This window comes from Bactrocera tryoni, unplaced genomic scaffold (genome assembly GCF_016617805.1).
Source record: "Bactrocera tryoni isolate S06 unplaced genomic scaffold, CSIRO_BtryS06_freeze2 scaffold_966, whole genome shotgun sequence".
NCBI lineage: Eukaryota > Metazoa > Arthropoda > Insecta > Diptera > Tephritidae > Bactrocera > Bactrocera tryoni.
Window position 1 is genome coordinate 8386 of NW_024396617.1, and position 19744 is coordinate 28129.

The 19744-nt window shown below is 33.3% G+C and overlaps 1 protein-coding gene across 1 annotated transcript; it reads right to left on the reverse strand.

The window, feature by feature from the left end:
* Positions 1-2861: 2861 nt before the first annotated feature.
* Positions 2862-19404, reverse strand: LOC120782156 (octopamine receptor Oamb). Its single transcript, XM_040114289.1, is given in 4 exon segments — positions 2862-3918; positions 10825-11251; positions 19203-19367; positions 19369-19404. Coding segments are annotated over 4 exon segments (1548 nt in total). The 5' UTR covers positions 19390-19404; the 3' UTR covers positions 2862-2983.
* Between the last annotated feature and the right edge of the window lie 340 nt (positions 19405-19744).

The following is a 19744-nucleotide window of genomic DNA, read 5'->3' on the forward strand; positions in this document are numbered from 1 at the left end:
TTAATTTTGTCGGGGTTATGAGACCGTCGGGTGGTATATTTTGAAAGGCGCTCTGGGGATGGAGTGCCCAATGTAGTGGTGGTGCTTTGGGTGCTGCCACTACTATAGGTTGAGTCGTGCTGATTTGTACCGCGTCCACGATGAATTCGTAATGTTAAGCGTTTTTCTTCGAAACGTGAACCAATACTTTTCGATCCTATTGGAAGTTCAAAAAGGATTAAACAAAATAATAAAAATAATTTATTAATATATATCAATGTTCATTTACATAAAAAACATTGTTTGAATGTAAAGCAAGAATTTATTTATTTTTAGTAGTAAGTCAAATAATTAAATAAGTACCTCCAAAATCGACTAATTTGTTTCTCCTATATGTCAAAAAACTAATTTACAAGTTCAACAAAATGTCATATGTTTTTGCCATATCCAATGCAATTGGTTTCTTCTTGAATCTATTGTAACCAAACTTAAAAACTATATGTACTATATGAATGACGTAAATATAAAGCAGCAGTTTTTAGCGTAATTTAGAATTTAGAGTATTTTAAATTCTAAGCTTCTTCTAAATGATACGCCTAATGTACATATTTCAGCCCTTATCAGCCATGGGGAGATACTATTAGAAAACAATGGTACCAAATTAAATAAAATGTATGGTTGACCACAGATATTAATTCTGAAATTTCCGAAAGTGATGGATCTTTATTTTTATAAATTGCAATATAAAATAACCATGCCTACTGGTCTTAAAATGATATAGTAAAATTAATAATTTTGTTTGACATTTTTTATTACAATTTTTTATAAACTTGTCTATTTGTTTAATTAGGTGTATAAATGTAAATCACATTAATCAGACAGTTAGGCACAAGAGTCATCTTGTGAGAGTTAGAATATTCTGCAGCAACTGTATTCTGGTGTCTTTTTCAAATCGTGTTCTTTTCAATGTTTCTACGATAAGAATCGACATATGTATGTATATGAATGTCTAACTGTTGAATGCAGAAAGTAAAATGACTACTGGTTAGATGGACCAATAGAACATTGATTTATTTTCGGTTTAGTGTGGAATGTTGACCACCAAAGCAATACTATTTACTACAGTTTCTTTAATCGAAAATTGTCGTTGATGTAGCCATTTAGAGAGTTCCACACATACTAAAAATCAGAATAGTATATAGTGCATACATACACATTTAGAATGTATATTGTATCCTTTATTTTAATATTTTATTGTCATTTTTTGGTGCCGTTAACTATGTTTTAAGTTTAAGTTTCATTTAGAAAACTCATGAAGTATTTCTTGGTAGTATTCACATACAATAGTGATTATATACATATATACGTCTTATTATATAAATGTATACTTTATTTTTGCACACATATGTATATATAAATATGCATATATGTTTCAATATAAAAGCATTTATGCATACTTAACAATTATTTTATATAATCTTATACTTGTATGAAAATTTGTGGTTTAGTGTAGTATCTTAAAACGTGCCGGACCGGGATAAAAATTAATGTCACTAAATATCATAGCCCAATACGTTCGTATTATGCAACATATTGTGATTTAAAACAAGGTAGTGATTGCATATTATCTGTATATATATTGTACCTATTTACTTGTATTTTCTGCATATTATATTCATATAATACTACTACCTTTGCTTATATATGTATATTAAAGGTTGAATATTCTTGAACATGGACTTTTGTACAATAATTTGTAAAGTACAAATATAATACATACGTATACCAATCGTAAGTATTAAAGATATGCTATATAATATTTAAGATGTATGTAAATAAGATTAGGAAACTAATTGAATAAAAATCAAATAATTAAGTTTTTACATTTTTAATCTTCTTGTATTACTTAGCGTACAGATACGGATGAAACTTTTTTATGTATTATATATATACATATATATATTATATGTATATAATGGATTGAAATTTGTATACAATAGAGCTGTTTTGATATCTCCTATTATAAGTGTTGTCCAAAAGGAGTAAATTCACATATAAAATCAAGGCAATATAGTGTATTGGTAACGAATGGAATGGCCAATAATAGCTAATATTCCCATAAACCGCTACGCCAGAGCAGAGCACAGCACTTCATTTTTGACTATTGCTACAGCTATAGTTTTTTATATAACAAAACTCTGAGCAGAGCGAAGCACATACTTTTACATTGTTCTGCTATGGCTTCCGTCAAAGTGAGAGTGGTAGCTATAACATAACAATAATTCTAGAAATTTTGCTGCTACGGAGTAGTAAATGAAAACCCTGCTTTTTAGTCTCTGTAAATACAATACAGAAACAATATTCAAATATCTTGAACAGAATTTGAAGTAAAAAAGAAACAACTCAGGACATAATGCTTCCGGTCTCTCACTTCCATAATCTAGCAAGAAACTAATTAGAATATAATAGGGGTATTCTCTTGCTCTTGCAAAACCCTTGCACGGTGCAAGAATTGCGTATATTTCCTCTTGGTGAACCGCCACAACAACAAATACATGCAGAAAATTATTTGCAATGGCTGTAAAATATGTCAGACCAAAACCTATGTATATTTGCATGCAATGTCACGTAAAAATATAATTGCAACCCTGTTTTAGCTGTCATTTTACATAAAAACGTTACGTCGTTAAATTGTTGAGGAAGGTAAGTTTTAAATAGATTTTATTATTTCTATTTAAAATATAAAGATTTGTTACAGTTTTTTTGTTAAAAATGTATGCAGAAGGTGCGCCAATTCACAATAGCCATGCACAATAGCCATTCACAACAAATTGACCAAATTAGCCATTCATATATCACTAGATTCTGCAATGGGTGCCCTCGTGCCCTTGTATACTTCGGTATAGTATTTTTGCAATCTGCAATCTTGCAAGAGCAAGCGAATACCCCTAATATGTATTATACACATACGTGTACCATATATTTGTTTACAACTAGTTTTGGATTAGCCAAAATTTATTCCACCATCCTCCTCATCTGAGCAACCTGAAATCGTTTTATGGAATGTAGCCGGTGCCATTAGCGCGCGTGCAGCAATCATTTGGAAATTCTCAGATGCTCGGAATCCGCTACGAGTGCACACACAACGGCAAAGTATGCGTTTAAAGGCGATGCGGAACTCATTAGAGAAGAGGGCGTATATGAGGGGATTGACCGCTGAATTACAGTAGCCAAGCCAAAAAAGTATTGAAAAAATTGTAGGTTCAATGCACTCTTCACAAAACGCCCGTACTAAATATATAGTAAAAAAAGGTAACCAGCAAAAAATAAATCCGCCTACGATAATGGCGAGGGTTTTTGCTGCTTTTGTTTCCATGTGAAAGCGTTTTACTTGAAATTTGGCACTGCGCTTACCTCCACGCCTTTTCCCTGGTGAATTGATCACGCTGCTAATATCACCATCAATAGCTGCCAATATGTCCCGCCTACTGCCGGTCAAACTTTCGCTTGTATTGGCAACGTAAGCTCCCTTCTTGAAAGAAGTCTCTGCAACCTCGCAGCCGCCTGTCTTGAAAGAAGACATTCGGCCGTGCGTAAACGTTAATTTACTATCCGTGTTTCCTATAAGGGAAGTAGAATAAGGGGGGTCGGAGTTAATAAACTCTGAACGCAAATCTATTACATTCTCAGATGAAGGGAACGACACTTTAATGGATATTTTTTCATGGCGCTGCCGGTGTATACGCATTGAAGTGGTGCGCCTTGGAGTATGTGTTATAGAGCTTTCATCGTCTCCGTTACTATTCACACTAAGTGTAGAAGACACAGAATGCATGGAGAGAGGAGCACGCTGTGGGGTCCCGCCTGGCCTACCGCGATGCATGCGTAATATCATCTGAGTTTGATTAGCTTGACTGCTGCTGGCATCGCGAGGACTACCTGAAAGTAAATGATTGAAGTTTGGAACCAGAATTGCATTTAGCTTTTTGGAATCTCATGCTAAAATAGGTGGATATGATTTATTATGTTTATATCTCAATTGTATTTGTATTCAATTTGCACATAGGACAAATGGAGAGCACTTAGAAGTTGAGAAACAAAACTTATTAGATATGTACTACATATTTCTATATGCATTTTTCGCTAACATTTATCGAAGTTGTAATAAAACATTTTTACAAGGAGTGATATTTTGTTGGAGTCGTAAGAATTAGGTAAAATCAAAAGGTTGATAAGTTAAACATATTTTTGGCATACATTTTACATGCATTAAAAATTCCATATATACAAAGGATATATTTGGATTTTCTTAACTTTTTAATGGATTTTATCCATTATAACAATTAAGATACCTCACTTCAAAGCATCTCACATGTTGTATTTTTCAAAGTTGGATAATTAGAACCATGTTTTATATAAAGAGCCTGAATCTGAGGAAATACATTTTTTTGACATAAATTTAAGGAACAATTGTTTTAATTTGATTTAGATTAATAATACGCATATTTTCAATAGTAGAAATAGTTGAAATTAAATTGTATTTAACAAGGCCCTACATTTACAATATATTTAAGTAGATATATAGATAAATGCAACCCTATTTATTAAATCCATATATTTTTTAAATAACTTTACATACATACATACACATATACGGAACACGTGGATTTTTTGGTCTACATATGCGAATATACTTTAATGTGAGCCTTTGTATTATGAAATAGTAGAATCCAAAGCTCTAAGTGTACGTCAGTGCATACAAATCTATTCATTAACTTTCAAAACTAAGCCCTCCTCACAATATACGCAAAAAAGCAAAAGATATATGTATGTATTTCTATTCAGAGCCGTAGAGAACATTATGTACTTACATGCAGACATAAATATTGTATTGCTTAGGCGTGGCTCAATGAGGAAATGTTTTATCAATTATTCACCTTATAAATTGTGATAACTATTGACCGCTTTTCCGCTGAATTTTTTAACTTTTCTAAAAGATGTGTCTTTACTTTCATACATGCCATGTCACGCAAATATATAATTGCAACCCTGTTTTAGCTGTCATTTTACATAAAGATATATTACGTCGTTAAATTGTTGAGGAAGGTAAGTTTTAAATAGATTTTATAATTTCTATTTAAATATAAAGATTTGTTACAGTTTTTTCTGTTAAAAATGTATGCAGAAGGTGCGCCAATTCACAATAGCCATGCACAATAGTCATTCACAATAATTTGACCGAGTCAGCCGTTCATATATCACTAAATTCTGCAATGGTTGCTCTCGTGCCCTTGTATATTTCGGTATATGTAGTATTTTTGCGGTCTGCAATCTTGCAAGTGCAAGCGACTACCCCTATAGTATTTGATAATTTACAGCTCATAGTCGCCGACGTGTCGTAAGCAACTGTCTACCACGCGCCATGACAAGTCTGCAGCTGCTACGTTTCTAAACGCATTTTTCTCGAATCATAATTTTCTGAAACTGTCATGGCCGTAAAAAAAAAGTATTCAACCGATTGCTTTAAAATTTACATTTGTTCTTCTACTCATTTATAGTTATCGTCCCTACCAGAATTGTTTATTTTCGAAAATATTTTCATATTTTTTTTAAACGATTTTTACCAAAAAAAAAAAAGATTTTCGTGACTTTGTTTTGAAGTTCGACATTTTTTTTAATGAAATTGATTATATTTGGTAGGGACGATTGCCGCAGAACTACTGAATAATAATCCATTAGATTTTTTTTATTTCAGACAACATGAACAACCGCTATCACCATGACCAGTGAACTACTTTTTTTTGTTGGAGACTACTTTGATTTAAAAAATATATATATTAAAAATGTAAAAAACGAAAAAAAAAATTTTTTTGTACATTTCAAAATACAAATAAAAATATATTAAAAAATTAAAATCATTGAATTTTGTTGTCGCATAAAAAAAATTTTCCTAAAAAGTGGTAAATGTATGCGTTCACATGAGAGTACCCCCTTATGTGACTGTGTTCTCTCTACCACATCCGTGCCACAAGAACTACGTCGTTGTATGCAGAGTTACCATATATACTAATGAGGACTTGTCCTTTCCCTTAATAGTTTTGTCTTAAATATGGTCCGAAAAATTTAAAGTCTTACACCTTTCTAGCCAATGCTTGCACTTCTATCAAATCTCGTTTATATTTATTAACGAAAATGGTGTTTAAACTAACTTGTTCTCATTAAACAATGTTAATATAACAGTTTTAGAACAATGTAACTGTTTGGAGGAAATGTATCCACGTTTATGTTAAGAAATTGATTCTTTAAGCAATTGGTGTAATTGTCTGAGACAAGAAACAACCTTGAGTTCCAACAATTGAAATGCACTATCATTACAACAATCAATCCTAAACAAACAAGTATCAAAACAACATTGAGTTTGAGTACCGCAACAACCTTATCTTAAAACAAAACAAATGTTTTTAAGCAAACAATATATACAAGTATGTAAACAAACCTAAACATATAATACAATCTGTATTTAAACAAACTATCAACTAGTAATAAGTAAACATACTAGTTAGTATAAATAGAAGTAAGAAACATGTAATAAGTTAGTCTTAAGAGTATAAATAAAGAGTACACATTTCGGTGCAGCTCAAAATATATTCTTGTGACTCATTTTTACTTATGGTAAAAATTAACTCGCGTACCGACTGAATTCGGTAGAGGGCGTTCTTAGCTAACGAACGAGCGGCTGGTAAGTTGTCTCCGAGCTCCTGGAGAGAGTCAAGACAAATATTTTTGAGCGACGTGTTTCTGTGAGTGGTGCAAGTCGAAAATGCAGCGTTCATTACAGTAGAGGTACGCGATTAAATTCTGTAACTCTGAAACTCTGTAAATCTGCGACAGAGACGTTTGACGTGATCAAGCTGGCTTACGTGGAAGTCCTCAAGAGACTCAAACGAAGGGTCAATCGGGTCTGACAGGACATTGCAGCCGATTGGAAGTTGCACCACGACAACGGCTCATAACGTATTTTTTGTGAACAGCTACCTAACCAAGAATTGTAAGGATTGGTTCAATAAATTTTTAAAATCGACTCAGTCCTTTTACTTTCCGGACAAACCCCGTATAACTTAATTTAGTGCTTTGTTCTGACATTTTATGGGTTTTCCGTTAAAGGTGATTTGTGGGCGTGGCAGTGATCCGATTACGTCCATCTAAGAACTCGTAATTTTTTTATACTAAGAAATCCGCATACCAAGTTTCATCGAGATATCTCAATTTTTACTCAAGTTACAGCTTGCACGGCCATACGGATGGACAGACAAACAGTCACTCGGATGTCAACTTTTCTCGTCATCCTGATCATTTAGAACCGTTAAGTGAACAAAACTATTATACTCTGTACAAGTTGCAAGAGTATAAATACCTCACATACAATCACCAGTTAATACTTCTCTTAACCCGCATATACTTAATATAAAGATTTTCGAATTGCCAGCGGCATATTGAAGCTATCTTATTAACATTGGGTGAGCGTCTTTTTCTAATAGCAGTGTATCTTTGTGCTAAAATGATTAAAATCGTGGGAAAACTTCTCCTAGCTCCCTATAACTAATATCAGGATTGTTAAACATCCGCTTTACCTCATTCGTTATATATTGGTGATAGTATGTGAGGTACTAAAACCAGACTGAGATAGCTTCTTTTTCTGTTAGGTATATGTGGTAATAGCAAAAAAAGAGAAAATCGAGGCAATGCTACCTTATTACGAGTAGATCAAATAAGTGCCGCTTAACTTTAAACCATTTATCTTGGTCAAAATGTGGGATATATGAAAAATATATTAAAATAAGTGCTTAAAATTATGTTGTTTAGTGCTGAATATGAATGAATTTGGTCCACACTTGGCCCAAACCACGTATTCCTCAAAATCCTAATATAATCAGTTCCGATCTTTTGGTTGACGTTTTGCACATCTAAATAGATATAAACATATAAGTAAATTATACTTTTTAAACTTCCTAAGTACATATATCACCTATAATAATAATTAATAATATACCGAATTTGATTGGAATCGATTTACGTATTCGTCGAACAATGAATCCTGAATTCTTTCACAGCATTTTTCTTTAAATAACACATGAGCGTATTTTTGCGCCTTTGATTGAATGTACAAAATGTTCGGTTACAACCGAACCTACCCCTACCTTACCTGCTTTATACATATACAATAGTTGTTCTAATCATAATTGTTTGCTTTATTATATGGATAAGGATTCTCTCTGAATTTCCATTGTACGAGTATATCCCATAAAGTATGTTTTAAATAATTCTTCAATTAAATATAATTATGTCATCGAACTACGCTAGAGTGAATTTACATATATATTTATGTATAGATTTAAACTAAAAATTATGTAATTTTGCTTCGGATACGCATTATTAACTGGCTATAAATTCTAATTATATTGGGGTCTTCAATTACTTGTGACTAATGCATGCATGAGAACAAATTATTTAAGATAACCAACACATCGACTGATATATTCGGCAGAAAGTCAGTTAGAAACGAAAATAATTATTTGTATATTGCCTTTTATATTTTAGGATTTGAAAACAAAAACAAATTTTAATCATCAAAAATAGCTTTATTGTTTTTCAAAATATTCTCCATTACGCATCAACAGCCCCTTCAAGTGTTGTTACAAACTCAATGAAGATTTTATCAAACCTTACCGCAGGTGGGGGGATATGAAAAGTCTTTTCTTGACTGAGAATTTATTCATTCTAATTTTTATTTTGTGTTTTCATTACTTATATGTATATATTATATGTATATATTTTAGGAAACTATATTAAATAACTAAATATATGTGTATATGTATATGTTTGTATGTATTGCAACATATTGTTTACAATTCAATACATGTGTGTGTGTATGTAATAGTATTTAAGCTGCCAGCTTCGACCAATAGAGGAGGAATTGTGTTCCATCAAGACAACAACCTTGATAGAAAGATTCTCATGCATTCACCTTATAGTTTTTCTTGCCACTAAGCCAGTGGCGTAGCTACAACTTCGGGCGCCCGGGGCCAAGGATGTTCTGCCGCCCCCCTTTATCTACCTACCTACAAGTTTCATGAGGTGGTTCGAACAAAAGTGAATTTTTACAAAATATCTTCGATATTAAGTATATAAAATTTAGGGACTAGAAGCCACGCAAATTCTGAAGTTCCCAAATTCTCACAATACGGTTTTTGAGGAAATTGATAGTAAATTTACTAGACATCTTATTAAAAGCCATAGGAAAAACCCATTTCGTCCCATATCTTGTACACTTTTGACACAATTTGCAGGAATTTCTGGAGTTTTTAAATACCATTTTTGAAAATTTGGAGAAATAAAAGTATTTGTTACATTCAAAGCATAGGGTAACTGTGAGAGTGACACCTCGCGACGACAGAGTAGAAATAAAGATACTGTTTTTTTGTCACTCCTACGTCGCAATGTGTCTCTCACAGTTTGGCCTATGCTTCAACTGTTTCTATCACTATGTTCTATCACTATTTTTAAGAAAGATATAAGACAAATTCAAAGACTGAAAAGTATTCGAGTAAAAATTAATGTTTTTCATTGTTTTTCGTTATCTTTTATAATAATTTTGTAAAAAAATTTGTTGAAGTATTTTTCTGAATATTAAAAAAACAGCGAAGATCGTTTTGCCGCCCCCAAGACATTGCGCCCGGAGCGACGGCCCCCTTCGCCCCCCCTAGCTACGCCACTGCACTAAGCCATTATTACCTGTTCCTGTTTACGGCTTATTCGGATTTTTTTATTCGACGGATTATTTCATAACAAAAAAGTGTGTATGTAAATATTACCTAAAATTCATAGTGTTTAAAGAGTAACGATTTTTTGGATAACAATTTTGGTAGATTATCCAGTTAGGAACGTTCGGAAATAATTAAAACAAGTAAGGAGTTGGGGTGTAACTGATCATTGTATACTCTTGCAAGGCAAAGTGAAATATGGGATTTTCGTAAATATTTTAATAAAAAGTAGGAATTATTGCATTCATTATTTACAATCACAGGAAAGGAGATAGACAATTAATATTATAAATATATTATTTCACAATTTAATAGATTTCCTAGATATTGACAGATAAAAGTTCGAACATATTTATATTAAGTACAAGTATGGGGCCTTGCACTGATTTTACGCATTTTTGGCATAAGAGCATGCTATAGTATTTACAACAAATTCTCCTCGAATTTTTATACCAGAATTAACTATACGTTCGATAAAAACCAGCCAAATGCACTGGTGTCCACGTATTTGGTTTGTAGGTCCTGAAAAGTTTTAGTCTGATTTCGAAAATTTGTGGGCTTACAATTAAATTTAAAGTTGTGTAATGAGAATGGTTGGGTAACTTCACATACCAAATTTGGTTGAAATTTGTTGGGTAATTCCTGAGATATAGGATTTCACCGAAAAGTGGCGGTGTCACACCCATTGTCAAAATTAATACCATTTCCCCACCATCATGGTTGTGAAATTTAATATTTTGGCACATTTATTCAGTGAGTTAAAAGTGGCAATTGTGGGGTGGCAGTAAAATATATTTTGACGCGGAATAAGGAAATTTGGACATCTGTTATGGTTTGTTCGATTCGCTATTATTCAACGCTTGGCGTATAGAAGACTGTTCTATTTAAATTGAATTTTACCAAGAACAGCATGAATTTAAATGTTAATATATACATTGTATGTACATTCCGCAACAATGCAAAGCATTTGCAAAGAAAATCTACAAATGTTGTAAATGAATTGATTTATTTTAAAAGTACTTACCCTTTGTGGTCTTGAAGCCCTGTTTTATTGCTCGTGTAGTTCTCACTGCTGCTTTGTATATGCGCCAATAAAAAAAGAGCATCACAAACATCGGGATGTAGAATGATCCCAATGCCGAGTATAAAACATAACCGCGATCATTTGTCAATTCACACTTTGCAGAACAAAATGACTTTTCATAGAAGAATTTTGAACTCTCCATATATTCTCCACTCTCTAAAGATTCCTGCGCTGGATCTTGGTAATTAAAACCCTCGGTATCTGACATTAATATGTCAGGTGTTGCATCTAATGACATGTGCGTCCGATTGTATGGAAATCGTAACTGCTGCATTTGCTTTAATTGCACACTACGCTGAACAGATACAACAGTTGTAGTATAGAAATGGGTGTAATTTTCTCGTGTGTACACTGACTGTATTATCGACTGATAGAAAGAAGATATATTAAAAGTATTATTTTTATATATGTATATATGTATGTATGTAAATAAATATATTTAGACATATATAAAAAATATTTGCTTAACCAATATGACAATTTAGTATGGTTTATAAAGAGCTATGACCGTAAGTTTTATACAATTTATTCTTTAAACAGTAGTTCGGGTGTACCCGAATATTTCATACCCTTAAAGTGGGTAAGGTTTGCGAGGTATATGGGGTTCAGGGCAAGTTTTCACCCGATTTTATCCATTTTAGGCACAAAGATGCACTCTTATTAGAAAAACACGCTCCCTCAATTTAATTAGAATAACTCACACATTTGTCGTTATATACGGCATAAAGTCAACTGGAATTTCGAAAAAGAAATTATTGATCCGATTAAATCCACTTTTCACATACATACGAGTACATACTATTATTAGAAAAGGATTCACCCGATTTTATCCATTTTAGGCACAAAGATGCACCCTTATTAGAAAAACACGCTCCCTCAATTTAATTAGAATAACTCACACATTTGACGTTATATACGGCATAAAGTCAACTGGAATTTCGAAAAAGAAATTATTGATCCGATTAAATCCACTTTTCACATACACACGAGTACATACTATTATTAGAAAAGGATTCTCTCCGAATTTCTATAATATATCCTACAGATTAAACAACATTTTCGACAAAAAGTTCGAAATTGGAATTTTAATTTACACATTCGGTATCTGGGGATTGTTTTGGTCACACTATTCGGGCAAATGTTTACTCCGTTCATCGGGTGCTTGATTTGCATTCTGGAAAGTGAAGAAAATAAAATTAATTTAAAATTGAGTTATTTGCGAAGTAGGCGTGTTTGTAGTAAGATCTCATTTGTTTTTGCTCTGGAATATAGGAATGTCAAGGTAACATTGAGTCCTGAGATACTGAAATGTTGACGCCCATCGTTCGTTTTTGACCCCGCCTCCCATAAAGACCTCTTGTATAATTCCAAGTCTAAAGGTTAATGCCACTATATTTATTTATTGATACCATCTACGAACTCGTCCTCACTTTTTTGGCAAGGAACATACGACTTATCATCCTGATAACCCTATATCCAATTTGATTATCTTTAAATGATACAAACAACCGTTAAGTGAACAAAACTATTATACTCTGTAGCAACATTAGAGGTGTTCTACGTTATATGGATATTTTTGAAATAGTGTTTTAAGTTAACAGAATGGGCTAATTTCTTTCCTTTTTATGTAAAAATGTTTAAAAAAAATTTGGGGACAATGGGATGATGGGAAGACGGCGCGGAAATGTTTTAAAATTAAAAATTGCCTTCCTATAGGAAAAAACAAGTTTTATGTATTCTAGTATCAATTTTTATACTCTCGCAACAATGTTGCTAAGGAGAGTATTATAGTTTTGTTCACATAACGGTTGTTTGTAAGTCCTAAAACTAAAAGAGTCAGATATAGGGTTATATATACCAAAGTGATCGGGGTGACGAGTAGAGTCGAAATCCGGATGTCTGTCTGTCCGTCCGTCCGTCTGTCCGTCCGTCCGTCCGTGCAAGCTGTAACTTGAGTAAAAATTGAGATACACGTATTCCTTGGTTCCATAAGAAGGTTAAGTTCGAAGATGGGCAAAATCGGCCTACTGCCACGCCCACAAAATGGCGAAAACCGAAAACCTATAAAGTGTCATAACTAAGCCATAAATAAAGATATTAAAGTGAAATACAAAGGATCGCATTAGGGAGGGGCATATTTGGACGTAATTTTTTTGGAAAAGTGGGCGTAGCCCCGCCCCCTATTAAGTTTTTTGTACATATCTCAGAAACTACTATAGCTATCTCAACCAAACTCTACAGAGTCGTTTTCTTCAGGCCTTTCCATATACAGTTCAAAAATGGAAGAAATCGGATAATAATCACGCCCACCTCCCATACAAAGGTTATGTTGAAAATCACTAAAAGTGCGTTAACCGACTAACAAAAAACGTCAGGAACACTAAATTTTACTGAAGAAATGGCAAAAGGAAGCTGCACCCAGGCTTTTTTTAAAGTTGAAAATGGGCGTGGCCTCGCCCACTTATGGATCAAAAACCATATCTCAGGAACTACTAGACCGATTTCAATGAAATTCGGTATATAATATTTCCTTAACACCCTGATGACATGTACGAAATATGGGTGAAATCGGTTCACAACCACGCCTTCTTCCAATATAACGCTATTTTGAATTCCATCTGATGCCTTCTCTATATAGTATACATTAGGAAATGAAAATACAATTCAATACTCAAAGTACACAAATTGATCTAATCCAATTAATTTTACAGCAAAATAAAAAAATACTTATGTAAATGACGGATAATGAAATCTCGATTATCACTTTATCATGCGAGAGTATAAAATGTTCGGTGACACCCGAACTTAGCCCTTCCTTACTTGTATAACATTAGATTTGTGTATCGGCAATTGAGAGAAAGTGCAAAAATAACAATAAATGATGTATTAATATTTTGGCAACAAGGTCGAATTCCGACAAAAGATGTAGCTAGGTGTGTCGATAAATTAGAATCTCTGTACAAATTATGGCAGAAGATTCAAAAAACCGTACCAAATAAAAGATCTGATGCTCAGAAAAAAATTGTTGAAGACTTTTCTGCAGAATTGGATAATTTGTTTGACATTGCTCATAGAGATGCCTTACAAAACATGCGTATTAGCGAAGACAAGGAATTTTTGATTCTACAAAGGCAAAAAGGTCGCCCTGGTAGCATGGCCGGTGCTGACATGGTATTGTATCGGCGACAAAACCGAGCAGATCACCGCATTGAGAAAGAAATGTCTAGAAAAAGGAAACATCAACAAATGTCGGAAGTGAATCGTAAGTTTATCAAATGAAATTAATTTTATTTATAGTGGTAATGGTCAATTATAAAATGATATTGTGTAGTCGAACTCAAAGACGATTTTGGTATGGACTATGAAGAAGATATTGGTGACAGTGAGCCTGAAGTAGCGGAAACCAATGTGAAAAAAAATACAAAACAAACTGCTTCAACTTGTATTAACAGGGGAAAACAACTTTTTATCATACCGCGATTGCTTTCAGCACTTGATAGCGCCAAAGTAAGCGATGGAAAGGCGATGCACATTCTGATGGCGACTGCAGAAGGATTGGGCCATTGCACTAGCGACTTGGTAGTCAATCGTTCTACTCTCCATAGACTGAGGGAAGAGCATCGCAGAAAATAAACACAGAGGATTCAAGAGAGTTTTATTGACAAAGTATACCATGATTGAAAATATACGTATAGGTTATTTTAATACTAATAATATTTTATTCTAGCTAAGTGATACACAAGCAATGGTCGTCCACTGGGATGGTAAAGTATTGCCAGATCTAATTGGAAAAATAAAAGTTGAGCGAATTGCAGTGCTTGTTAGTTATAATGGCGAATCCAAATTTCTAGGCGCTCCAAAACTTATATCTGCCACTGGTGAAAATATAGCTACAGCCGTTTTTGATACACTTAGTAAATGGAATATTTTAGATCGCGTAGAAGGCATTTCTTTTGACACCACGTCCACTAATACTGGTCCAATGAATGGAGCATGCGCTCAATTGCAACGCATGTTAGGAAGAAATTTGTTGACGTTACTATGCCGTCACCACATTCTAGAAATATACTTGCGTAGTGTATTCGACCTGCATTTCAAAGTAACTCAAGCACCAGAAGTCTCAATTTTCGAGATTTTTGCCAAAGCCAGGCCAAATATTGACACTTCATCATTTAAGAGTGAGCTCGACCGTGAAGGAAGAAGAAAAACAGTTCCTCCTTCAAGTTATTGAAGAATACCCAAAAATATAAGTCCTATAAATAATCAGAATTAATTTAAGTTTTAATATTTCTAAATGTATTAAATAAATTGATATGAATAAAAATATTTCCTTTAGGTAGTAGTTTTAAGTTAATATATTGCAAAAAATTGGAGAAAAATAATACACTAAAAGAAAAATTGATACTTGAATACATAAAACTTGTTTTTTCCTATAGGAAGGCAATTTTTAATTTTAAAACGTTTCCGCGCCGTCTTCCCATCATCCGATTGTCCCCAAATTTTTTTTTAAACATTTTTACATAGAAAGGAAAAAAAGAACCCATTCTGTAAACATAGAATACATTTTGAATTTTAAGGACAGGTCTAAGCAACATGTTGCAAAAGTATAAAAATATAGAAAAGTGCTTTCTAATTAATGAAAATAAAAATGTGGACCAAACTAAAAATAAAATTCTTTTAATATTTTATCTAAGGGAAGATACATATTTTTTCGAATATAACAAATGAATTATCACTACTAATGCTTACATATGTATGTGTCAGTTATGTTTAGGTTTTGTTTGAGTAAGCAATTTCATGCTTTTATCAAGGCCCATGATTATAATTATTGAAATATGTTGATTTGGAAGACATGTACTTCTAACGCTGGAATTTAATTGAGCCAGCCGCGGTGGTCATTTTCCCGAAATCATTTTTAAAACATAATAGCAGACCATTATCTTAATAATAAAGGTAAATTCTTGACCATAACTTTAAATTATATGCGTTTTATGTATTTCTCCTTGAAAACTGCATGTTAAAAAAATGTATTTACTTCAAACTTTCATTAATTTCCCTGTCAATATTGTATACAAACATATGTATGGAATACATTGTGACAAAAACGCACCGGGAAATTGTAATTGAATTCTCCGGGTAAATGGAATTTCAATTGGTCCACCAACGAAATTGCCGCTCTTTGGAGACCGTCTTCAGTCGACCGAAGTGATAAAACAAAATTCGCTGAAGACCATTCCAAAAAGTGCTTATGAAAAATGTTTCGAGGGGTGGAAAATCGCTTATCGTCCAATTTTGACCCGGCTTATGTTAAGCCGTTTTGTATCATCCTGGGTTTAAAATTCAATGTATGTCGCATTTATTTATTGATTTTTTGAGATATGAATATTAAATCTGTTTGATGAGGGGCCAACGCACTTTTTTTTTTATTTTTAGCCTGCAGTTGCCCCTTGCTACTGCAAAACCCTGTACCAAATTACAGGTTTATATCTTAATTTAGCGCGCAGTTGAGTCATTTTATCAGTTTTCAATTAATGCCGTTCAACGAATCTACGAGCTTGTGTACCAATTGTCATTAAGATATGTATGTATATTAGTTTTTACTCAAGTTATCACTTGCATGGATGGACAGACGGACAGACAAAGAGTCACTCGGATTTCAGTGACACTTATTATTTCATTAAGCAATTTCGTTTCCAGTAGGTGCATTTTAAACATTTCGTTTTAATTTGTTTGATAATAACGATTAATTGTATGTAGAATATCAAATTTGCATTTGTGTAAAATTATATAACCGAAGCGAAAGCGGGCATCATATATACATACATGTACTTCTGTATACCATAGAAAATTTCGAGTTCGTAGATGGGCGTAATCGGACCACTGCCACGCCCACAAATCGCCATTAAAGGAAAACATATAAAGTGCCATAACTAAACACTAAATTAAGATATAAAACTGTAATTTGATACACAGGATCGCAGCAGCAAGATGCACCTGTGAGAAATTTTTTTCGAAAGAGTAGGCATGGCTCTGCCCTCTAACAAGTTTAATGTACATATCTCCTAAGCCGGTTAAACTACAACAACCAAATTTTATAAGAATTTCCACCCACAGTGTGAAAATGGATGAAATCGAAGGATAACCCCTCTCACTCTCCATATTACGGTACTGTTAAAAATTACTAAAAGCGCGATAAATCAATAAGTAGTTACGACAGACACATTAAATTTTACCACCGAGATGGTATGAGAGAGCTTTATGGGAGCCAGCGTGCAAATTGGACGATGGACGTGGCACCGCCCACTTTTTAGTGAAATCCCATATCTCATCACTCGACTAACCGATTTGGACAAAATTTAGTACGCCGCATTTTTACATTATTATGTCACATTATGAAAATTGACCAAATCAGACAATAACCACGCCTACTTCCCATATAGCACAAGTTTAAATTCCACTTGATTCGTTCAGTTTCCAGTATCAAGAAGCAATTAATATAACGGGATAAAATTTAGACGAATAATGTCTTTAGTGTGTGCCCTCTTATATCAAAAAATTTAAATCCAATAAAAACTGTTCAAGCCCATAGGTATCGAATATATATATATGTATATATATAGTAGATACATATGTATATGTACATATATAACTGAAAATAAGGGATAATCTTTCTCTTATAATTTTATGTTTGTATGACAAAAATGGGTTCAACCGGACCTTTCTTAGCTCTCATATACTTAATATAAAGATTTTCGATCTTCTGAGTCTTTGTACCGCACATATCGACCAATTGTGAGTTATTCAAATGAAAATAAAAAAACGTGTTTTATTCATAACAGTGTATCTTAGTACCAAAAATAGATAAAGTTGAGCGAAAACAATAACAATGCAAGTATTAGGATTTCGAACATCCGGCTAACTTTACTCTTTTGATTGGTTTTACACCTTAAAGTATTTTCCTGGCTTTGATTCTTGCAAGTTACAAGAGTATAAAATGTTTGGTTACACCCGAACTTAGCCCTTCCCTACTTGTTCTAACTAACATTTACAGTTTGTGCCTATTTTTATACTCTCGCAACAATGTTGCTAAGGAGAGTATTATAGTTTTGTTCACATAACGGTTGTTTGTAAGTCCTAAAACTAAAAGAGTCAGATATAGGGTTATATATACCAAAGTGATCAGGGTGACGAGTAGAGTCGAAATCCGGATGCCTGTCTGTCCGTCCGTCCGTCTGTCTGTCCGTCTGTCCGTCCGTCTGTCCGTCCGTCCGTGCAAGCTGTAACTTGAGTAAAAATTGAGATATCATGATGAAACTTGGTACACGTATTCCTTGGCTCCATAAGAAGGTTAAGTTCGAAGATGGGCAAAATCGGCCCACTGCCACGCCCACAAAATGGCGGAAACCGAAAACCTATAAAGTGTCATAACTAAGCCGTAAATAAAGATATTAAAGTGAAATTTGGCACAAAGGATCGCATTAGTGAGGGGCATATTTGGACGTAATTTTTTTGGAAAAGTGGGCGTGGCCCCGCCCCCTTCTAAGTTTTTTGTACGTATCTCGGAAACTACTATTGCTAAGTCAACCAAACTCTACAGAGTCGTTTTCTTCAGGCATTTCCATATACAATTCAAAAATGGAAGAAATCGGATAATAACCACGCCCACCTCCCATACAAAGGTTATGTTGAAAATCACTAAAAGTGCGTTAACGGACTAACAAAAAACGTCAGAAACACTAAATTTTACGGAAGAAATTGCAGAAGGAAGCTGCATCCAGGATTTTTTTTTAAATTGAAAATGGGCGTGGCCTCGCCCACTTATGGACCAAAAACCATATCTCAGGAACTACTAGACCGATTTCAATGAAATTCGGTATATAATATTTTCTTAACACCCTGATGACATGTACGAAATATAGGTGAAATCGGTTCACAACCACGCCTTCTTCCAATATAACGCTATTTTGAATTCCATCGGATGCCTTCTCTGTATAATATATAGTACATTAGGAACCAATGATGATAGCGGAATAAAACTTTACAAAAATACGGTATTTGAAAACTATGTAAATGACGTATAATGAAATCTCGATTATCACTTTATAATGCGATAGTATAAAATGTTCGGTGACACCCGAACTTAGCCCTTCCTTACTTGTTCTTATTATATTAAATAAACAATAGTCTCTTAGATTAGTATTATTAATATAATATAAACATTGTTAATTATAAAATTCCAAGTAATTATTTTATATATATTTATATTATACATATGTATGTATGTATGTATGTTCATTTATTGTAAATTCTATATATACCTTTTGATCCTTCCAGCCAACAAGTGGCGGAAAGCATATAACAAATGAAAGCACCCAAACTCCAGCAATCAATGATTTAGCCCGTTTTGTTGACATTATACTCGGGTAGGCAACCGGACGGGTAACGGCTACATATCTATCTAAAGATATTGCGCATAAGTTCAATATGGATGCTGTGCACATCCATACATCTACAGCAAGCCACATACGACACCAGACATCACCGAATATCCATATCTATAATAAATATGAAAAATAGCAATAAAATCAAAGATTACTGCATTAAAGTTTTTTTATAAACTAGAGTATTGTATTACTATTACCATTAATACAAAAATACATACAACGTTATTGCAATAAATAAAAAAAGAGAAGTTGGGCAATTTTTAATTGGGTTTAAACTCAATACTTGCATAAAGCACATTTTATTTCTTTATATTTCTTATATAAATATATATGTATAATGGATAGGTTCAAATATATAAATAAAAACACTTATCACAAGCAAGAAGAGCTAAGATCGGGTGTAACCAAATATTTTA